This window comes from Rhinolophus hipposideros, assembly GCF_964194185.1.
Source record: "Rhinolophus hipposideros genome assembly, chromosome: 23".
Taxonomy (NCBI): Eukaryota; Metazoa; Chordata; class Mammalia; order Chiroptera; family Rhinolophidae; genus Rhinolophus; species Rhinolophus hipposideros.
The window spans coordinates 4,420,109-4,440,032 of record NC_138069.1 but is presented as its reverse complement, the minus strand read 5'-3'; the positions used below and the strand labels follow the sequence as shown (position 1 = coordinate 4,440,032).

At 38.8% G+C, this 19,924-nt stretch overlaps 1 protein-coding gene across 1 annotated transcript in view; it reads right to left on the bottom strand.

Moving 5' to 3' along the window:
- Window positions 1-19,924, bottom strand: part of LOC308491965 (butyrophilin-like protein 3) — a gene marked incomplete at both ends in the record, with an annotated part of 100,582 nt that overhangs the window by 35,250 nt on the left and 45,408 nt on the right. Inside the window, 1 exon segment of the mRNA XM_081036192.1 lies at window positions 2,137-2,484. Coding sequence (XP_080892318.1) covers window positions 2,137-2,484 — 348 coding nt within the window.

Here is a 19,924-nt window from a genome sequence, read left to right as displayed (position 1 = left end):
AAATAAACCATCAACAAAATAAAAAGGCAATTTATAGAATGTCAGAAAATATTTTAAACTATATATCAGATAAAGGAGTCATATTCATAATATATAAAGAACGAAGACAACTCAACACCAATCTAATTTAAACAATCTAATTTTAAAAATTTTAAAAAAGCAATCTAATTTTAAAAAATGGGCAGAAGACCTGAACAGATACTTCTGTCAAGAAGGCATACAAACAGCCAACAGATGTATGAAAAGATGCTCGACTTCACCAGCTATGAGGGAAATGCAAATCAAAACCACAATGAGATATCACCTCAACCTGTTAGAATGGCTATTCTCAACAAGATAAGTAATAACAAATATTGGAGAGGATGTGGAGAAAAAGGAACCCTCCTACACTGATGGTGGGAATGTAAATTGGTACAGCCACTATGGAAAACAGTATGGAGGTTCCTCAAAAAATTAAGAATACAGCTACAATATGACCCAGCAATCCCTCCTTTTCTGGGTATCTACCAAAAAAATTTTTGAGAACATTTGTTTGTAAAGAAATATGTATCCCAATGTTCATTGCAGCATTATTTCTGGTGGCCAAGACATGGAAATAATCTGAGTGTCCTTTGATGAATGACTGGATACATATGTGGTGCATATATATATAATAGAATATTACTTGGCCGTTTGTACATTTTCTTGAGAGAAGTGTCTGGTTAGGTCTTCTCTCCACTTTTTAAATTGGGTCATTTGTTTTTTGGTGTTGAGTTACATGAGTTTTTTTGTATATATTCTAGATATTACTCCCTTATCTGAAATGTAGTTTAAAAAATGAAATATTGCCACGTGCAACAACATGGAAGCATCTTGAGAACATCATGCTAAATGCAGCAAGTCAAGTCAGATGGAAATGGACAAGGACCATATGAGTTCACCCTTATGTGGAATATAAAACAGAAAGCAACAAATGGACAAACAAAATAAACAAACAACCCCCCGCCTCCCAAAAGAAACCCTTATTGACACAGATAACAGTATGGTGGTTACCAGAAGGGAAAGGGGGTGGGGTGAGGTAGAAAAGGGTAAAGGATGTCAAATACATGGTGACAAAAGACTTAACTTTGGGTGTTGAAAACATTATACAATGTACAAATGATGTATTTTAGAATTGTACACTTGAAACATATATCATCTCATTAACCAACGTTACCCCAACACATTTAATGACAGTAATTTTAAAAAGTGTGCATTGCTAAGTAAAAGAAGCTAATCTGAAAGGGCTATATGCTGTATGACTACAAATATATGACAGTCGTGGAAAAGGCAAAACCAGGCAGACAGCAAAAAGATCACTGGTTGCCAGAGGTTTAGTGAAGATAAATAAATAGGTTAATTTTTCTGCAAACTGAAAACTGTTGAAAAAAAATAAAGGCTAAAAAAAATACTCTCAGCATATTCTTACCATACAACCCAGCAGTTCCACTCCTGAGTATTTACCCTAGAGAAATAAACACTTAGGCCTATACGAAGACCTGTACACAAATGTTCATTAAAGTCATAAACTGGAAAGCATAAACTGGAAACAACCCTAATGTTCAGTGGGTGAATGGCTAAACAATCTTGGTACATCCATACCATGGAATACTGTTCAGCAATAAAAGGGAACAAGCTATATTGATACAGGCAACTCAAGGGCATGGTGTTCAGTGGAAAAGCCAATCTCAAAGATCATTATTGTATAATTGTATTTATGTACATTCTAGAAATGACAAAATTATGGAAATGGAGAAGAGCTAAATGGTTGCCAGGGCTTGGCGAATAAGGAGGGTTGCAAGTAAGGGAGTGAGGAGGGGAGTCAGGGGAGTTGGTGGGTAAGGGGGGTCAATGTGACTATAGGGAGGTAGCAGAGGGAGATTCAGTCATGGGCTAGGTCTACACCCTAATGTTGATGTCATGTGGTTACATAAGTCTGCACATAAAATGACATAGAACTACACACACGAGGCAGAATAATAAACAGTATAAGATCTAGTGTGCTAACTAAATGACCTAAGATATTTTTAAAACTCTTCACTCAACAAATAGTTTAAAAAGTCCTGGATGGTTCTACCAGACAACTAAGTTATAAGTTCTCTGAAATAACCAACTGACCTGACACCTGCAGCTCCCAGATGGCCTCCTGGTCATTATTCTGGGAGATGAACCCGCATCCGTAGACACCAGTGTCTGAGAGAGTGACCTTTTTCAGCCTCAGGGAGACATGCCCCTCCGCTATGGAGTCCTTCAGCAGCTCGGTTCTCCCTCGATAGGCTGGCATCTGCATATGATGCTGGTCTTTCCCTTCTCTGTAGAGATGCACCACAGCATGGAACTGATCTCTGAAGAACCGCACTTCCATGGCCTCTGCACTTGTGTTAGGAGAGAGGAAGCACGAGAACATTGCATCCTCCCCGACCACAACCTGGACGGGCTTGTCTGGTCCCACCACCTGCCACTGGCCTGTGGAAGGAAGCACGAGAGATAACTGAGCAAAGGCCCTGTCAGTGTGTCCTACTCATGGCTGGCGTGTGCCCAGGGGTGCGACATCCGTCTTATCTCCTTTCCAAACCCAGTGACCTACATCTGTACATCCCCTACACTTTACAGAGCACTTCCACATCTGTTACTTCATTCTGTCTCCACAGAAATCCTGACATGCGTATGTTACTGATATTCCTCCTTCCAAAATGAGAACACAATGTCTCAGAGAGACTAAGTAAGTTAATGAGGGGCATGAGAGCACTTTCCAAATGCTGACCCTCTGACCGGAGAGGAATCTATACCCACATTCTCTCGCCTCTGCCAGTTTGCTTCACAACAGCCACTTTTCATCTTCTTTGCTAAAAACTAAAGATGACTCATTTTCCGTGAGGGGAGTATTAACAATAAAATCTCTAGTTTGGGACAATTTGTTTCCTTCATGCACATGGTTACGTCGTGTAAATGTTTCAAAGGTACAGGAAAGAAAGTCTTTGTCCATATGTTAAAACTTTATTTGTGGTTCCTTATTTTACTTATCTGTTTGTTCTTCCCAATTCTGAAAGGCATATATGACACTGTGACAAGGAGATTTTGCAGTTGTCACTTTAGAGATCTCCTCTGTAGTAAATTCATGGTGGCGTTCCTTCCATGGAATGCATTTTATAAACAACTTCTTTGATTGGGAACGTCTCTTAATTAATTCACATCTATGCATTTCTGATATGTGCATAGATAGGTGTGGTGGGTGTGTATACTCATCAGAGAAAGGGGGTCACAGTGTAAATTTCCTTTTCAAGCACACATAAATTCATAAAGTGATCACTTATTTTCAAATAACTGAATATTTTTATTTTAGCACCCACTATTTCTTACTTTAAATGTTTTATACACCTTTCTGAAATATATTTTGATAATGTGTTCTGAAGGAGGGTTTTATGATATAAAATGTGACTTTGCAGCAAGATCTCTGTTCAGCCACTGACCAGCCTAGCAGATGCTGAGTGCTGCCCCTCACCCAACCCTGAATCCTCCTGCAGTGAACTGGGCCTGTCCCTGCCCTCTGACAGCCCCACCCAGGAGGCTGGCCTCTGCTCCCTGCTGAGGGCTTTCTCTGCACTTTGGAACCTGCTCAGTTTGGTGCAGGGCAGCCAAGAATTGCTGAGAATTTAACAGTAATGGGGGTGCTTGTCACAGTGGGGGCAGGGAGCAGTGGAAGTTGGGATGATTCTGATTGCCATCTCTGTGACCCCTCAGAATGTCACTCAGAATGTATTTCCATGTCAGTAACCAGCCCATTGGCACATGCTTTTTGGTTTCCTCCCTTCTGGCTTCACCCTCTCCATTCTCACTTTTATTCCCAGAATCACCTCCTCAATTCGCCTCCCCCCACACCCTACACACATACCCTTGTCCCTGGTCTGCTTTGGGGACTAAGCCTAGGTCATCTGAGCTGCTGCTGTTGTGCCTTCAGGGCTGTGGGGAGCTCTCGAGCTGAGGGAACCTTTTCCTGGCGTGTCTCTGTTCCTCTGGCCAGCACTTACTGCTGCTGTCATTTTCCTTGCCTACTGCAGCTCCTTTCACCTTTTACTGTTCCTTCTCCCAGAGACCAGAGAAGAAAAACTGTGTCATTGGTCACAGGCTCTGTGCTAATGCAGCGCTGTCTGCTCTACCCACAGGAACTCACAGGATCTCCACCCCGGCCTGATCAGGGTGTGATGCCATCTCCTGTCACACTGTCACAAGGAGCACACTGACACCTGGCGGAGTCGTGAGCCGCAAAGTTCATAAGCAGAGGAAATGAGGGTTTAAAATAAAGTCTTTCTGCCTCGAAGGTCATTTCCATGACACCTGCTGCCTCTCCAGGAAGCAGAGCAGTCAAAGGAACTCATCCAAAAATGGATGAGAATGGACTTCAGTTAAGAGCCTGTCCTGTGAACAAGACATTGAGTTTTGCTGTGGAAAAATGGAACATGATTTGATTGCCCTTATTTCTCTCTTCTTTTCCATCATCTACACAACTGACATAGCAGATGAGTGACAGAATGAACCTGTGCAGACTGGACCTTGTACGGCTGGATACAGCTCATCCAGAGACAGGGTCTACTGCAGGCTGCAGCTTCCTTTCTATATTTTATTCAATTACTCAACATACAACACACCAGCCTTTGTGTTGATCATAACCAGAAGAAGAAAGAAAAGTGGGCTTCTTCTCAGACTATGCCAGGTTACAACTCAGTCCTCACTTGAAGATCTGGACACACTCCCCCTCCCTCAGGTCACATACCACAGGTGTTTCCCACTCAGCATGTCCTCAGCTAGACCATTATCTTTTCCCTGAAAGTCCTAATCAGTGTCTCCTTCTACCCCAGCACCCATGTCAGAACCTGATGCTCTACTAGAGACCCTGCCTAAACTCCACAGCCCACCAGGAACAAACATTTCATTTATTCTCCTTCACATCCTTGCTGTGTCCCCTCCCCATGCCCAGGCCCCTCTTCAGCACTCTTTACCATGAGTTCTGGGCTGTTGTCACAGTTGACACAGTGCCCAAGACCTTCCTGCTGCCCCCTGCTTCCCGCAGCCCCTGGCATTGATAGATGTCAGCCTGGGGCAGAAGTCGGGGAAATGCAAACAAGAAAGATGCCCCACCCCACTGTGCTGTGGTCATGCAGCTAAAGAACTCAAAGTGTTAACCAACAAGAAGAGAGGCAGACGGAGTCCCGCCTGGAGGCTTACCTGAGCCCAGCCCCGGGAGACTGAGAAGCAAAGTGAACACGAGGGTCCCAAGGGCCATGGATGTGTCTGCAGGCCGATCTCACGCTACGGAAACAGATGACAGCAGGAACAGGAGGATGGTCTAGTTAGAGAGAAGAGGGGTCAGCCCAGCTTCTGAGGTGAGGAGCCATGAAGAGGCAGAGCTTGAGCTGATGGCAAGCTGCACATTCTTCTTAGAGTCACCTGACATAAACATGGCTCTGTGTGTTAGGGAACAGGGGACTCTGCACTTTGAATCACTGCATTTATTGGCCGGCCATAAACATCCATCTCAGACCAAGGAAGCAATGATAGAGAAGGGGGTGGGGCACACTGGGAGGGGTTTGTACTTGGTCAAGACTGTGTCCTGGGTGGGTGGCATGTAAACGGCAGATGCAGGGATATCTTAAGGTCCAATATGGCATGTAGAACTGTATTGGCAGTGGGAATCCAGTCCTAAAAGAGGTTGTCCCAGCAGAGGGTGACATGTTTTGCAGGCAAATAGGTGCCATTCCACAAAGAATAACCAAGACCAGGTGAGATGAACTTTTCCTGGCACAGCCTGATAATCCTGCCTGTCACCCCCTTTCTCGAGTCCTAGACTAGGACTCGCATAATGAAGCAAGATTGGAAATACTTTCTAGAACAAAACAGAACCTTAGTCTCCAAGGATCCAAGGTATTGGGAAATGACCAGAATTTTTCAGGCCTGAGGAAGAGGTGAAGAACCTCTCACTAAGTCTTTCATTTACACACTTAGCCAGGGCATCCACGATTAGAGATTATGCAACCTTTTTAAGCACATGGAAATTCACAAATTGATCACTTACTGTCCAGAATGTAAGTTTCCACCGACACCATGGGGAAAAAAAAAACAAAATTTCTAACCATAATAGAGTTAACATAAAAAAGCAATTTTAAATCTTAGGAAACCCTATTTATTTAGAAATTGTTAATAACACAATGTTAAACAACCCATGGGTCCAAAAAGAAATCACAATAAAAGTTAGAAAATATTTAGAATAAAATGTGAGTGAAAATACCACATTTAGGCTAAAATTCAAAACATGTAAAACAACAAATGGTGGCAAAACTGTGGAGTAACAGAAAGTTTCCTGGTACAGCCATTTTGCAAGACAGTTTAGCAGTTCCTTACAAAACTAATCATACTCTTTATATACAATTCAGTGATTTCATTCTACAGTATTTACCCAAATGAGTTGAAACCTTATATTCACACGAAAACCTGCACATGAATGCTTATAGCACCTCTATTTATGATTGCTAAAACTTGGAAGCAACAAATATGTCCTTCAAGAGATGAATGGATAAGCAAACTAAATACATCCACACAAAGGAATATTATTCAGTATTAAAGGAAATGAGCTATCAAGTCCAAAAAGATATAGAGGAACCTTAAGTGAATATTGGTAAGTGAGTGAAGCCAGTTTGAGAATGCTACATACTGTATGTTTCCAATTATATGAATTTATGGGAAAGGGAAAATCATAGAGACAGTAAAAAGTTTTGTTGTTGTCAGGATTTAGGAGGAGAGAGAATGTGACAGGGATGAACTAATGGAGCACATGATATTATTAGGGCAATGAAAGTGTGTATTCTCTATGGCACTAAAATGATGGATACATGTCATTATTCATTTGCCCAATGTACATGGTGCAGTTGTACAACACCAAGAGTGAACTGTAACGTAAATTATGGACTTGGTGTGATAATGACATGTTAATGCGGTTTCATCAGTTGTAACAAATGTACCACTCTGTTGGAGGTATTGATGCTGGAGAAGGCTGCATACTCGTATGTTTACATGTGATGTGGATCGATAGGATGTATACAAACTGTACTCTACACTCAATTTTGTTGTAAACCTAAAACTGCCTTAAAAAGAAAGTCTATTTTTAAAGAGTAAAGATGGTACCTAAAGGATGTTGTTCAGGATATACTATTCCTAAGATCAACAACCATGTTTCTCTTTTGTTGGTGTGGCTGACATATTTATTGTTTAAAATAGCTTTATTGAGGCATAATTGACATAAAATAAACCGCAAGTGTAAATCAGGTGTGCAAAAGAACATAATGATTAGAAATTTATGCCCCAGATAAACTGATAATCCCCCCAAGTCTACTACCCCTCTGACATTGTACACAGCTATTATAACACCATTGAATATATTCCCTATACTGTACTTCACATCTTGTGATTTTATATATATATATATATATATATGTATATATATATATATGTACACTCTCTTGTATATATGGTGTAAGACAATTAAGTTCGCTAACTCATCCTAGAAAAGTGCTCCATACCTCATTGCTGAGTATCACTATGGTCACCTTTGAAATACTCCCCTTGGGAAGCTATATACCAATGCCATCACCTAGTCCACCCTTCAAAACAGTTTTGGAACTCTTTCTCTGGAATGGCCATCAGAGCTGTCTTCGTATTACCCTTGATGTCCTGAATGTCATCCAAATCTTCCTTTCAATATTTCCTTTATCTTCAGGTAAAGAAAGAAGTCATTGGGGGCCAGATCAGGTAAGTAGGGAGGGTGTTCCAATACAGTTATTTGTTTCCTGGCTAAAAACTCCCTCACAGGTAGTGCTGTGTGAGCTGGTGCATTGTCGTGATGCAAGAACCATGAATTGCTGGCGAAAATTTCAGGTCATTTTCGTCTAACTTTTACACGCAGTGTTTTCAGCACTTCCAAATAATAAACTTGATTAACTATTTGTCCAGTCGGTACAAATTCATAATGAACAATTTCTCTGATATCAAAAAGGATTAGCAGCATCGTTACAAGTTCACAATCTTAATTGTCAGACTTTGTGTATATATATATGTGTGTATATAAAATAAATAAATAAATAAATATATATATTTAATTATAGTTGACATTCAGTGTTATTCTACATCAGCTTCCAGTGTACAGTGCAGCAGTCTGGCATCTACACATCTATGACGTGATTCCCCCATTAGTCTAGTACCCATCTGGCACCCTACATAATCTATACAACGATATTCATCATATTCCACATATTCCACATCCCCTATTTGGTGACTATCAATTTGTACTTTGTAATCCATTCACTTTCTCCTCCAGCCCCCCACCCCCGCCCATCCAGAAACCATCAGTTTTTCCTCTGTATCACTGAGTCTATTTCTGTTTGTTTGCTTATTATCCTGTTCTTTAGAGTCCACATATAAGTGAGATCATATGGTATTTGTCTTTCTCAGCCTGACTTTTTTCATTTAGCATAATATCTTCTAGGTCCATCCATGTTGTTACAATTGGTAAGATTTCATTTTCTTTTATGGCATAGCAATACTCCATTGTATACATGTACCATAGCTGCTTTATCCAATCGTGTGTTGATTGGTATTTCTGTTGTTTCCATATGTTGGCTGTTGTGAATAGTGCTGCAGTAAACAAAAGGGTGCATATTTTTTTTGAATTAGTGTTTTGGATTTCTTTGGTTCAGTACTCAAGAGTGGAATTGCTGGGTCATAAAGTAGTTCTATTTTTAATTTTTTAGAAACCTCCATATTGTTTGCCATAGTGGCTGCACCAATTTGCAATCCCATCAACAGTGTGTGAGGGTTCCCTTTTCTCCACATCTTCACCAACACTAGTTGTTTGTGGATTTATTGATGATGGCCATTCTGACAGGAATGAGATTTTATCTCACTGTGGTTTTTACTTGCATTTCTCTGATGAATAATGATTTTGAGCATCTTTTCTTATGTCTATCGGCCATCTGTATGTTATCTTTGGAGAAATGTCCCTTATGTCCTCTGCACATTTTTAAAATTAGGTTGTTAAGTTTTTAGTGTTGAGTTGTATGAGTTTTCTTTTTTTAAAATAAAATTTGAATATTAAACTCTTATCAGATATATCATTGGCAAATATCTTCTCCCATTCAGTAGGATGTCTTTCTGTTTTGCTGATGGTTTCCTTTGTTGTGAAAAAAACTTTTTAGTTTGATGTACTCCCGTTTGTTTATTTTTTCTTTTGTTTCTCTTGCCTGAGGGGATATATCAGTAAAAATATAATATTACTAAGGGTAATGTCTGAGAGTTTACTTCCTATATTTTCTTCTAGGAGTTTTATGTTTCGGGTCTTACATCTAAGTCTTAAATGCATTTTGAGTTTATGCTTGTATATGGTGTAAGAAGGTGGTCCAGTTTCATTTTTTTGCATGCATATGTCAAGTTTTCCTAGCACCATTTATTGAATAGACTGTCTTTACCCCAATGTAAATTCTTGCTTCCATTGTCATAGATTAAATGACCATATGTGAATGGATTTATTTCTGGGCTCTCTATTCTGTTCCATTGATCTGTGTGTCTGTTTTTATGCCATAAACGTGCTCTTTTGATTATTATAGACTTCTAGTATGATTTGATGTCAGGTAGCATGATACCTCCCTCTTTGTTTTTATTTCTTAGGATTGCCTTGGCTATTAGGGATCCCTTATGGTTCCATATAAATGTTAGGATTATTTGTTCTAGTTCTGTGAAAAATGTCATTGGTATTTTGATAGGAATTACATTGAATCTATATATTGCTTTGGGTAGTATGGACATTTTAACTACATTAATTCTTCCTATTCGTGAGCATGGCATATGTTTCCATTTGTTTGTGTCTTTAATGTCTTTCTTCAGTGTCTTATAATTTCCTGAGTATAGGTCTTTTACTTCCTTGGTTAAAATTATTCATAAGTATTTCATTTTATTTTTTTGATGCAGTCGTAAATGGGATTGTTTTCTTAATTTCTCTTTCTGATAGTTTATTATTGGTGTATAAAAAGGAAAATGATTTCTGAATATTAATTTTGTATCCTGCTACTTTACTAAATTCTTTTATCAGTACTAATAGTTTTTTTGTTTGTTTGTTTGGTGGACTCTTTTGGATTCTCTATATATTCTATCATATCATATGCAAATAATGACAATTATACTTCCTCCTTTCCAATTTGGATGCCTTTTATTTCTTTTTCTTGTCTGATTACTGTGGCTAGAACTTCCTATACTATGCTGAATAAAGGTGGTGAAATTCAGAATCCTTGTCTTGTTCCTGATCTTAAGGAGAATGCTTTAGCTTTTCCACCTTGAGTATGATAGTTGTGGGTTTGTCATATATGGCCTTTATTATGTTGAGATATGTTCCCTCTATTCCCAATTTGCTGAGAGTTTTTATCATAAATGGGTGATGGATTTTGTCAAATACTTTTTCTGCATCTATTGATATGACCATATGATTTTTCATTTTGTTTATCTGGTGTATCATGTTAACTGATTTGTGGATGTTGAACCAACCTTGCATACCAGGAATGAATCCCACTTGATCACGGTGTACGAGTGTATGACCTTTGGATCTATTGTTGAATTCGGGCTGGCTAATGTTTTGTTGAGGATTTTTACATCTATCTTCATTCGGGATATCAGCCTGTAATTTTCTTTACTTTTTTTAATTTACTGGGGTGACAAGTATTAGTGAAATTACATAGACTTCAGGTGTACAATTCTGTATTATAACATCTATAAATGCCATTCACCATTCACCACCAAGTCAGTTATCCTTCCATAACCACATATTTGATCCCCCTTACCCTCATCTCCTTCCCCCTACCCCCTTACCCTCTGGTAACCACTAAACTATTGTCTGTGTCCATGAGTTTTTGTTTCTCATTTGTTTGTCTTGTTCTTTTGTTATTTTTGGTTTATATAACACATATCAGTGAAATCATAGGGTTCTCTGCTTTTTCTGCCTGACTTATTTCACTTAGCATTATACTCTCAAGATCCATCAATGTTGTCACAAATATTCCTATATCATCTTTTCTTACCGCCGAATAGTATTCCATTCTGTACAGATACCACGACTTCTTTATCCATTCATCTATCGAAGGACATTTTAGTTGTTTCCATGTCTTGGCCACCGTAAACAAAGCTGCAATGGAGAACACGTGTCTTTATGTACAAATGTTTTCAAATTTTTAGGGTAGATACCCAGGAGAGGGATTGCTGGGTCATATGGTAATTCTATTCGTATTTTTTGAGGAACCTCCACACTGCCTTCCATAGCGGCTGCACCAGTGTGCATTCCCACCAACAGTGTATGAGGTTTCCTTTTTCTCCACAGCCTCTCCAACACTTGTTACTATTTGTCTTGTTGATGATAGCCATTCTGACTGGGGTGAGGTGATATCTCATTGTGGTTTTTATTGGTATTTCTCTGATGATTAGTGATGTTGAGCATTTTTTCATATGTCTATTTGCCATTTGTATATCCTCTTTGGAGAAATGTCTCTTCAGGTCCTCTGCCCATTTGTCAATTGGGTTGTTTGTTTTTCTGTTGTTGACTTTCATGAGTTCCTTGTATATTTTGGATATTAGCCCCTTATCAGAGGCACTGTTTGCAAAAATCTTCTCCCATTCAGTCGGTTGCCTCTTTATTTTGCCGATGGTTCCTTTTGCTGTGCAGATGATTTTAAGTTTCATATAGTCCCATTTGTTTATTTCAGCTTTTCCTATCATTGCCTTTCGAGTCAAATTCATAAAATGCTCTTTGAACCCAAGTTCCTTAAGTTTAGTACCCATGTTTTCTTCTATGCAGTTTATTGTGTCAGGTCTTACGCTTAAGTCTTTGGTCCATTTTGAATTAATTTTGGTACACGGTGACAGATAGCAGTCCAGTTTCATTCTTTTGCACGTGGCTATCCAATTCTCCCAGCACCACTTATTGAAGAGGCTGTCTTTCCTCCATTGCATGTTTTTAGCTTCATTGTCAAAAATTATCTGTCCATATTTATGTGTTTTTATTTCTGGGTTATCAATTCTATTTCATTGGTCTATGTGTCTTTTTTTCTGCCAATACCATGCTGTTTTAATTATTGTAGCCTTGTAGTACAAGCTAAAGTCAGGGAGTGCAATACCTCCAGTATTGTTCTTTTTTCTTAAGATTGCTTTGGCTATTCGGGGTCTTTTGTGGTTCCAAACAAATCTGATGATTTTTTGTTCTAGAAATCTAATTTTTTGTTAAAGAAATCTGATGATTTTTTTAAAAAATACCATTGCGATTTTGATGGGAATTGCATTACATCTGTGTATTGCTTTGGGTAATATCGCCATTTTCACTATGTTGATTCTTCCAATCTATAAGCACGGAATGTCTTTCCATTTCTTTGTGTCTTCTTCAATTTCTTTCAAAAATGTCTTATAGTTTTCAGCATACAGGTCTTTACATCCTTGGTTTATTCCTAGGTATTTTATTCTTTTTGTTGCAGTTGCAAAGGGAATTGTTTTTTTGTATTTCTTTTTTTGATATTTCATTGTTAGTATATAGGAATGCAATGGAGTTTTGCACATTAATTTTGTAGCCAGCAACTTTACTGTATTCGTTGATTGTTTATAACAGCTTTTTGGTGGAGTCTTTAGGGTTTTCTATGTATTGCATCATGTCATCTGCAAAGAGCGATAATTTAACTTCTTCATTCCCGATTTGGATGCCTTTTATTTCTTTCTCTTGCCTGATGGCTCTGGCAAGGACTTCCAACACTATGTTGAAAAGCAGAGGTTATAGGGGACAATGTTGTCATGTTCCTGAACATAGAGGAAAGGGCGTCAGTTTTTCACCATTAATATGAGGTTAGCTGAGGGCTTGTCATATATGGCCTTCATTATGTTAAGGTATTGTTCTTCTATACCAATTTTAGTAAGTGTTTTAATCATAAATGGATGTTGTATCTTGTCAAATGCTTTTTCTGCATCAATTGATATAATCACATGATGTTTGTCCTTTATTTTCTTTATGTGATGTATCACTTTGATCGATTTGCAGATGTTGAACCATCCTTGTGCCCCAGGGATGAACCCCGCTTGGTCGTGGTGAATGATCTTTTTAATGCATTGTTGTATTCGATTTGCTACAATTTTGTTTAGGATTTTAGCATCTGTATTCATCAGAGATATTGGTCTGTAGTTTTCTTTTTTTGTGTTGTCCTTACCAGGTTTTGGTGTCAGGGCAATGTTGGCCTCATAAAATGAGTCAGGGAGTACTGTCTCTTCCTCAATTTTTAGGAAGAGTTTGAGCAGGATTGGTATTAGATCCTGTTTGAAGGTTTGGTAGAATTCTCTAGTGAAGCCATCTGGTTCAGGACTTTTGCTTTTGGGAAGATTTTGGATAACTGATTCAATTTCGTTACTGGTGATCCGTCTGTTTAGATTTTCCAGTTCTTCATGGTTCAGCCTTGGAAGGCTATATGTTTCTGAGAACTTGTCCATTTCTTCTAGGTTATTGAATATGGTGGCATATAGTCCTTCATAGTATTCTTTCATGATCCTTTGTATTTCTGTGGTGTCCGTGATAACTACCACTTTTTCATTTCTGAATTTGTTAATTAGTGTCTTCTGTCTTTTGATCTTAGTGAGTCTAGCCAAGGGTTTGTCAATTTTGTTAATCTTTTCAGAGAAACAGCTCTTCGTCACATTAATTTTTCTATGGTCATATTGTTCTCTATTTCATTTAGTTCTGCTCTGAATTTTGTTATATCCTTTCTTCTGCCAACCTTGGGTTTCACTTGTTCTTTTTCTAATTACTTAAGGTGTAACATGAGGTTATTTATTTGGGATTTTTCTTGTTTCTTGAGATAGGCCTGTAATGATATAAATTTCCCTCTTAAAACTGCTTTTACTGCATCCCAAAAATTTTGGTAGGGTGTATTTTCATTGTCATTTGTTTCTGTGTATCTTTTGATCTCTCCTGTAATTTCTTCTTTGACCCAGTCGTTCTTTAAAAGTATGTTGTTTAATCGCCATGTATTTGTGTTATTTCCTCCTTTCTTTTTGCAGTTGATATCCAATTTCAAAGTCTTTTGATCACAGAATATGCTTGGTATGATTTCAATCTTCTTAAATTTGTTGTGGCTGATTTTACGTCCGAACATATGGTCTATCCTTATGTTCATGTACACTAGAAAAGAATGTACACAGGAAAGAATGTATAGTCTGATGTTTTAGGATGAAGTGATCTATATGTGTCAATTATGTCCATTTCCTCTAATGTGTCATTTAGGGCTGCTATTTCGTTATTTATTTGCTGTTTGCATGATCTATCCATAGCTGTCAATGATGTATTTAAGTCCCCTCGTATAATTGTGTTTTGGTCAATTTCTCCCTTTAGTTCTGTTAGTAGTTGCTTGGTATATTCCGGTGCTCCCTGATTGGGGGCATAAATATTGATGACTGTTATGTCTTCTTGTTGTATAGTCCCCATTACCATTATGAAATGTCCATCTTTGTCTCTTGTTATCTTTTTCACCCTGAAGTCTGTTTCATCTGATATCATTATGGCTACACCTGATTTTCTCTGGGTACATTTGCTTGGAGTGTCAATTTCCACCCTTCACTTTGAGTCTATGCTTGTCCTTGTAGCTGAGATGCGTCTCTTGGAGACAGCATATGGTTGGGTTTAGTTTTTTGATCCAATCTACTACTCTTTGCCTTTTTATTGGTGAGTTCAGCCCAGTTACATTTAGGGTGATTATTGATACATGAGGATGTCCTGTCATTCTATCTTTAGTTTTCTGGTAAGGCCGTGTCTCTATTGTTTCTTTGCCTTTTTGATGTTGTCTATTGCTTCAGTGTGGTGGTATTCTATGATGTTTCCCTCTGTTTCTTCTTTTATTACAGTATATATTTCAGTTTTGGATTTTTTTTTGAGTGGTTACCCTTAAGTTTATGTAAAAGAAAGTTTGATATTTAGAGTATTCCATTTTCTTCAGCACGCTTACTTTCCCCATTCCCATATTCCGGTTCAGGTCTTTACTCTCCCTATTTTACTCTCCCTATTTTTATGTTGCCACAAATTGTCCCTGTTGATGGTGATCAAATAGCCTCCTTTCGTATTTCTTGTGGTGCATGTCATGTATTAGAAAATTCCCTCAGCTTCTGTATGTCTGGAAAGGTCTTTATTCCTCCTTCATATCTAAAGGATATCTTTGCTGGATATATTATTCTTGGCTCATAATTTCTCTCTTTCAATAGTTTGAATATTTGGTTCCACTCCCTTCTGGCTTGTGGAGTTTATGCTAAAAAATCTGATGATAATCTAATGGGCTTTCCTTTGTAGGTCTTTTTTTCCCTGGCTGTCTTGAGGATTCTTTCTTTGTTTGTGATTTTAGACAGCTTCAATACAATGTGCCTTGGTGAAGGCCTGTTGGGATTGAGGTAATTAGGTGTTCTATTTGCTTATTCGATTCGAGGATCCAGTTCTGTCCACAAGTTTGGGAAGTTCTCATCAACAATTTGTTTGAATATATTCTCTGTTCCCTTCTCTCTTTCTTCTCCTTCTGGTATGCCCATATTCTTATATTGCTCTTTCTGATAGAGTCAGAAAGTTCTTGTAGAGTTCTTTCATTTCTTTTAAGTCTCAAGTCTCTTTCTTCTTCCATCTGTGTAATTTCCAGGTTTCTATCTTCAATGTCACTGATTCTTCCCTCCATCTGGTCAACTCTACTACCTAAGCTCATTATTTCATTCTTAATTTCTTCCTTTGAGTTCTTAATCTCCAGAAATTCCATTTGGTTCTTTTTTAAAATTTCAATCTCTTCGTAAAATGCTCATGTTGTTCTTTGATTGCATTTCTGAGTTCATTAAATCGCCTTTCTGTGTATTCTTCCATCTTGTGGAGTTTTTTCAAAACTACGATCTTGAATTGTATGTCATTTAAGTCATATATTTCCATATCTTTAAGTTCATTTTCTGGAGACTTTTCACTTTCTTTCTGAGCTTTCTTGTTGCCTTGGTTATTCATGGCAATTACTGCTTTACTATTTCTCTTCCTAGACATCTACAGGAGTGGCTTCTGCAACAGGTTGATAAGAAGAGGTCTTTCTTTTGTTTTCTAGTACTTGTTGGTAGAATATTTTATTTTCTCTCTGACTGCAGACTTATTTTTGTTTCTCTCTCACACGGTCGTGCTATGTTTTTTCTGAACTTTTCCAGCTTTTCACACAATGGGGGAATTCCCTGGGAGATGGCCTTCTCTTCTGGTAATAGTTCGCCTAGGTCACAGGGTGCAGCGTCTGTGTTGGTATGCGGAGAGCTTTTGAAGTTCCAAAGCTCTTTCTGCACCAGATTCAGATCCCGTATGTTTCAGCAGTTCTATTTATTCCTGCATGGATCCGCCCAGATAGGTGGGGCCATGGGTGGGATGAGTTGTGAGAGGTGGCCCAGAGCACTGGCAGCGACCACCACCACAGCCAGTCCCACTTCCACAGATCCCTCCCCTTTGCCGGAACTAGTTGGGCTGCGAATCTGTGTCTGCAGTCCACAGTTCTCAGAACAGCAAATTTTCTGTTCTTTTGATCTGAAACTGCTACTGGTCCGCTTCTAGCACCGGAACAGGGCTAGGTTGCGGTGGGGTGAGCTCTGGGAGGGTAGGGAGGGGGCGGCTTGTCTCAGTGCCTAAGGCTTCCGTTCTCTGCTCAGCAGTGAGGGCTTAAACCACCATTTTCAGCCTTCTTCCCTCAGTCTTTTCTCTGAGGTCTCTGCCATAAGCTTTGGGTTCAGCCGTGTTATATGCTGCCCCCTCAGCCCTGTGGGCCATAAGCGGAGCCCTAGCAGTCCAAGTCCTTCCCTCTCCCGCAGCTGTGGTATTTCCGGGATGCAGCCTGCTCGGAGCACTGAGCTAGGTCTGCGTCCTGAGCCAGCGTGGCTCTGTCTCCGCACTTCTCCCTTCCCTCCTCCCCCGCTTGCTCGATTCTCCCACCTTTAGGTGAATTCAGTAGTGGGCCTCTTCGTCTTGCCTGTCTGCTGTGCAGGGAGACCTTTGTGGAGTTATTGTTGTTTGATTAGTTGTAAATTCCATGGGAGCTTTACAGAGGCTCACCTCATGCCGCCATTTTGATGACGTCTCCTTGATCACTGTTTTGATGAGCCTATTTTTGTTTTGTTTTGTTTTTTTAGATGCGACATATAAGTGAAATTGTACGGTATTTGTCATTCTCTGTCTGACTTATTTCGTTTAGCATAGGTCCTTCCACGTTGTTGCAAGTGGCAAGATTTAATTCCTTTTTTATTTAATTATGTAGTTCAGTAGCATTAAGTATATTTACACTGTTGTACAAGCAAGTTTTTTGCTTTGTTGTATCATAGCCCTGAATGAGCCTTTTAAAATTTCTTTTATCTGTACTATTTTGGATTTTCTACACTCAAAACCATATCACCTGAAAATAATGACTGTATTGACTTCAAATTTCCTGTACTTATTCATTTGTGTCTTTTTCTTATCTCAATGTGCCAGTTTCGACCTCCAGTACAAAGTTGAGTATAATGATAATGGGAAACCCTTGCCCTTAGTGGGAGAGGCTTCAATGCTACTTTTCCTAGGAGTTTTGTTGTGAGTTCTCTTGTCATCTCTTTCCTGTGAAACTCACATTGCTACATTTTATTGACAAAGTGATGTTTCTAAATACCAATCACATGACTTCCTCTTTTTCAAATTTGTTAGAGGCCCTTCATAAGCTTTATGATAAAACTGAATGTGTTACCTTAGCAACCAGCACCTTTTATTAGGGACCACCCCCCCATACTTTTCCTGTCTTTTCTCCTGACCCTCCCTTAAACGAAGCTTTTATTACACTCCTGGAATTCGTTTACTGTTTTCCAAACATATACTACTTCTGCATTCCTTATGATTGTTATCCTCAATGACCTTCAGGTTGGAAAACCATTCCCTACTTAAATCTTCTTAGCCTCAAGGAACAGCTTGGGAGTTTCCTCTGCTGGAATTATTCCAGAACCTGGTCAGTGTGCGCTTCTCTTCTGTACTTCAAGCAGCCAGCACAAACACCTCTCAGGCACTTACAACATTTACTGAATGGAAGTTGTTAGTTTACTACTCGTCACTACTTGTATCTGTTAGGACTAGAGAGCAAGGACTCTCACTCACAGCTGTAATCTCACTGTGGAGTACCATTTGCTTCTGGCTTTGCAGTTAGAGGCTGTGCTCAGCTAATTTTCAGGCTGTCCTTTTCAATATAAGCATGTAAAGATAAAGATTTCTGTCTAAAAACCACTCTATATGCATCACATAGCTTTTGGAATGTAGTGTTTTTTCATGTTTAAAAATTAATAAACTTTAAAAGAGCAGTTATAGTTTACAGAAAAATTGGGTAGGAAATACAGAGTTCTCTTGTGCGCAATCTCCCCTCTTAACATCCTGCACTGTGTAGTATATTTGTTATACAATGAGCCAAGTTAACAAATTATTATTAAAGAAAATACATAGTTTATATTAGGATTCACTCTCTCTGTTGTACATTCTATGAGTTTTGATAAATATCTAATATTAAGTTTCCACCATTATAATGTCATAAAAAATACTTAAAATTTCCCTGCAATCCTCTCTTTCCTCCCTCCCTTCCATCTAACCCTTGACAGCCACTGACCGTTTTACTGTCTCCATAGTTTTGTCTTTTCCAGGATGTCATATCATCAGAACCATATAGTATGTAGCCTTTTCATACTGGCTTCACTTAATAATATGCATTTAAAATTCTTCCATGTCTTTTCATGGCTTGATATTTGATTTCTCTTTAATTGCTGAATAATGTGCATTGAATGGATGTACCACAGTTTGATTATACATTCACTCTTTGATGGACATTTCTTCCAAATTTCAGCAATTGGAATAAAGCTGCTATAAACATCTGTGTACAGGGCTTTTTGTGCAAATGGGTTCTCAAGTCATTCGGATAAATACCAAGGAGCACACTTGCTGAATCATACGGTCAGACTATTCTGTAAGAAGTTATTGAACTGTCTTCCAAAGTGGATATACTAGTTTGCATTCCCACCAGCAATTAATGAGAGTTCCTGTTGCTCCACATTCTCATCAACATTTGGAGTTCTCCATGTTTTCGATTTTAGTCGAAGAGTACTACTTTTACTATTGTTTATCCTACTTTCTAGCTTTTATTATTATTTTGTTTTCACCCATGAGTCACTTTAAATTACATTATAAGCAACATCTTAGTGTATCGGGTCCCCATGTTTTAAAATCAATTTACACGTTAATTGCATTATGGTTATAGAATATGTTTTTTCAGGTGGTATCTGGGGTAACTTGTTTTCTGATCCAGTGAGTGATCACTCTGTCAGTTTCCACATATTGGCAAGACTGCATTGCTCATACTATAAGTGCCCTGGCTGAGTGTGTCTAATGAACGATGAGTGGGCAGGTCTTTGCCTTACCCTAAAGGCTGAACCTGCCCTGGCACCCTTCCAAATACTTTGGGTACTTGGAAAACAAGGTCCTTTATTATTCTAGGAAGTTCTTCTCCATTTGGCCTCATAATGAGAGTCTTGGCCCTGAAATCAAGTCAAAACAGGGGACACAGTACACGTATTACCTCAGTCTGTGCCAGGAAATGTTCATCTCACTTGCTCTTTGTTATTCCTTGTTGAATGGCACCTATTTGTCTGCACAACCTGCTACCCTCTGCTTGGACAACCCCTTTTTTAGGACTAGATTCCCACCGCCCCTACAGTTCTACCTGCCAGAATGGACCTTAAGATAACCCTGCATGTGACACTCCTCTTCCACCCACGCAGGGCACAATCTTGACCCAGGACAAAA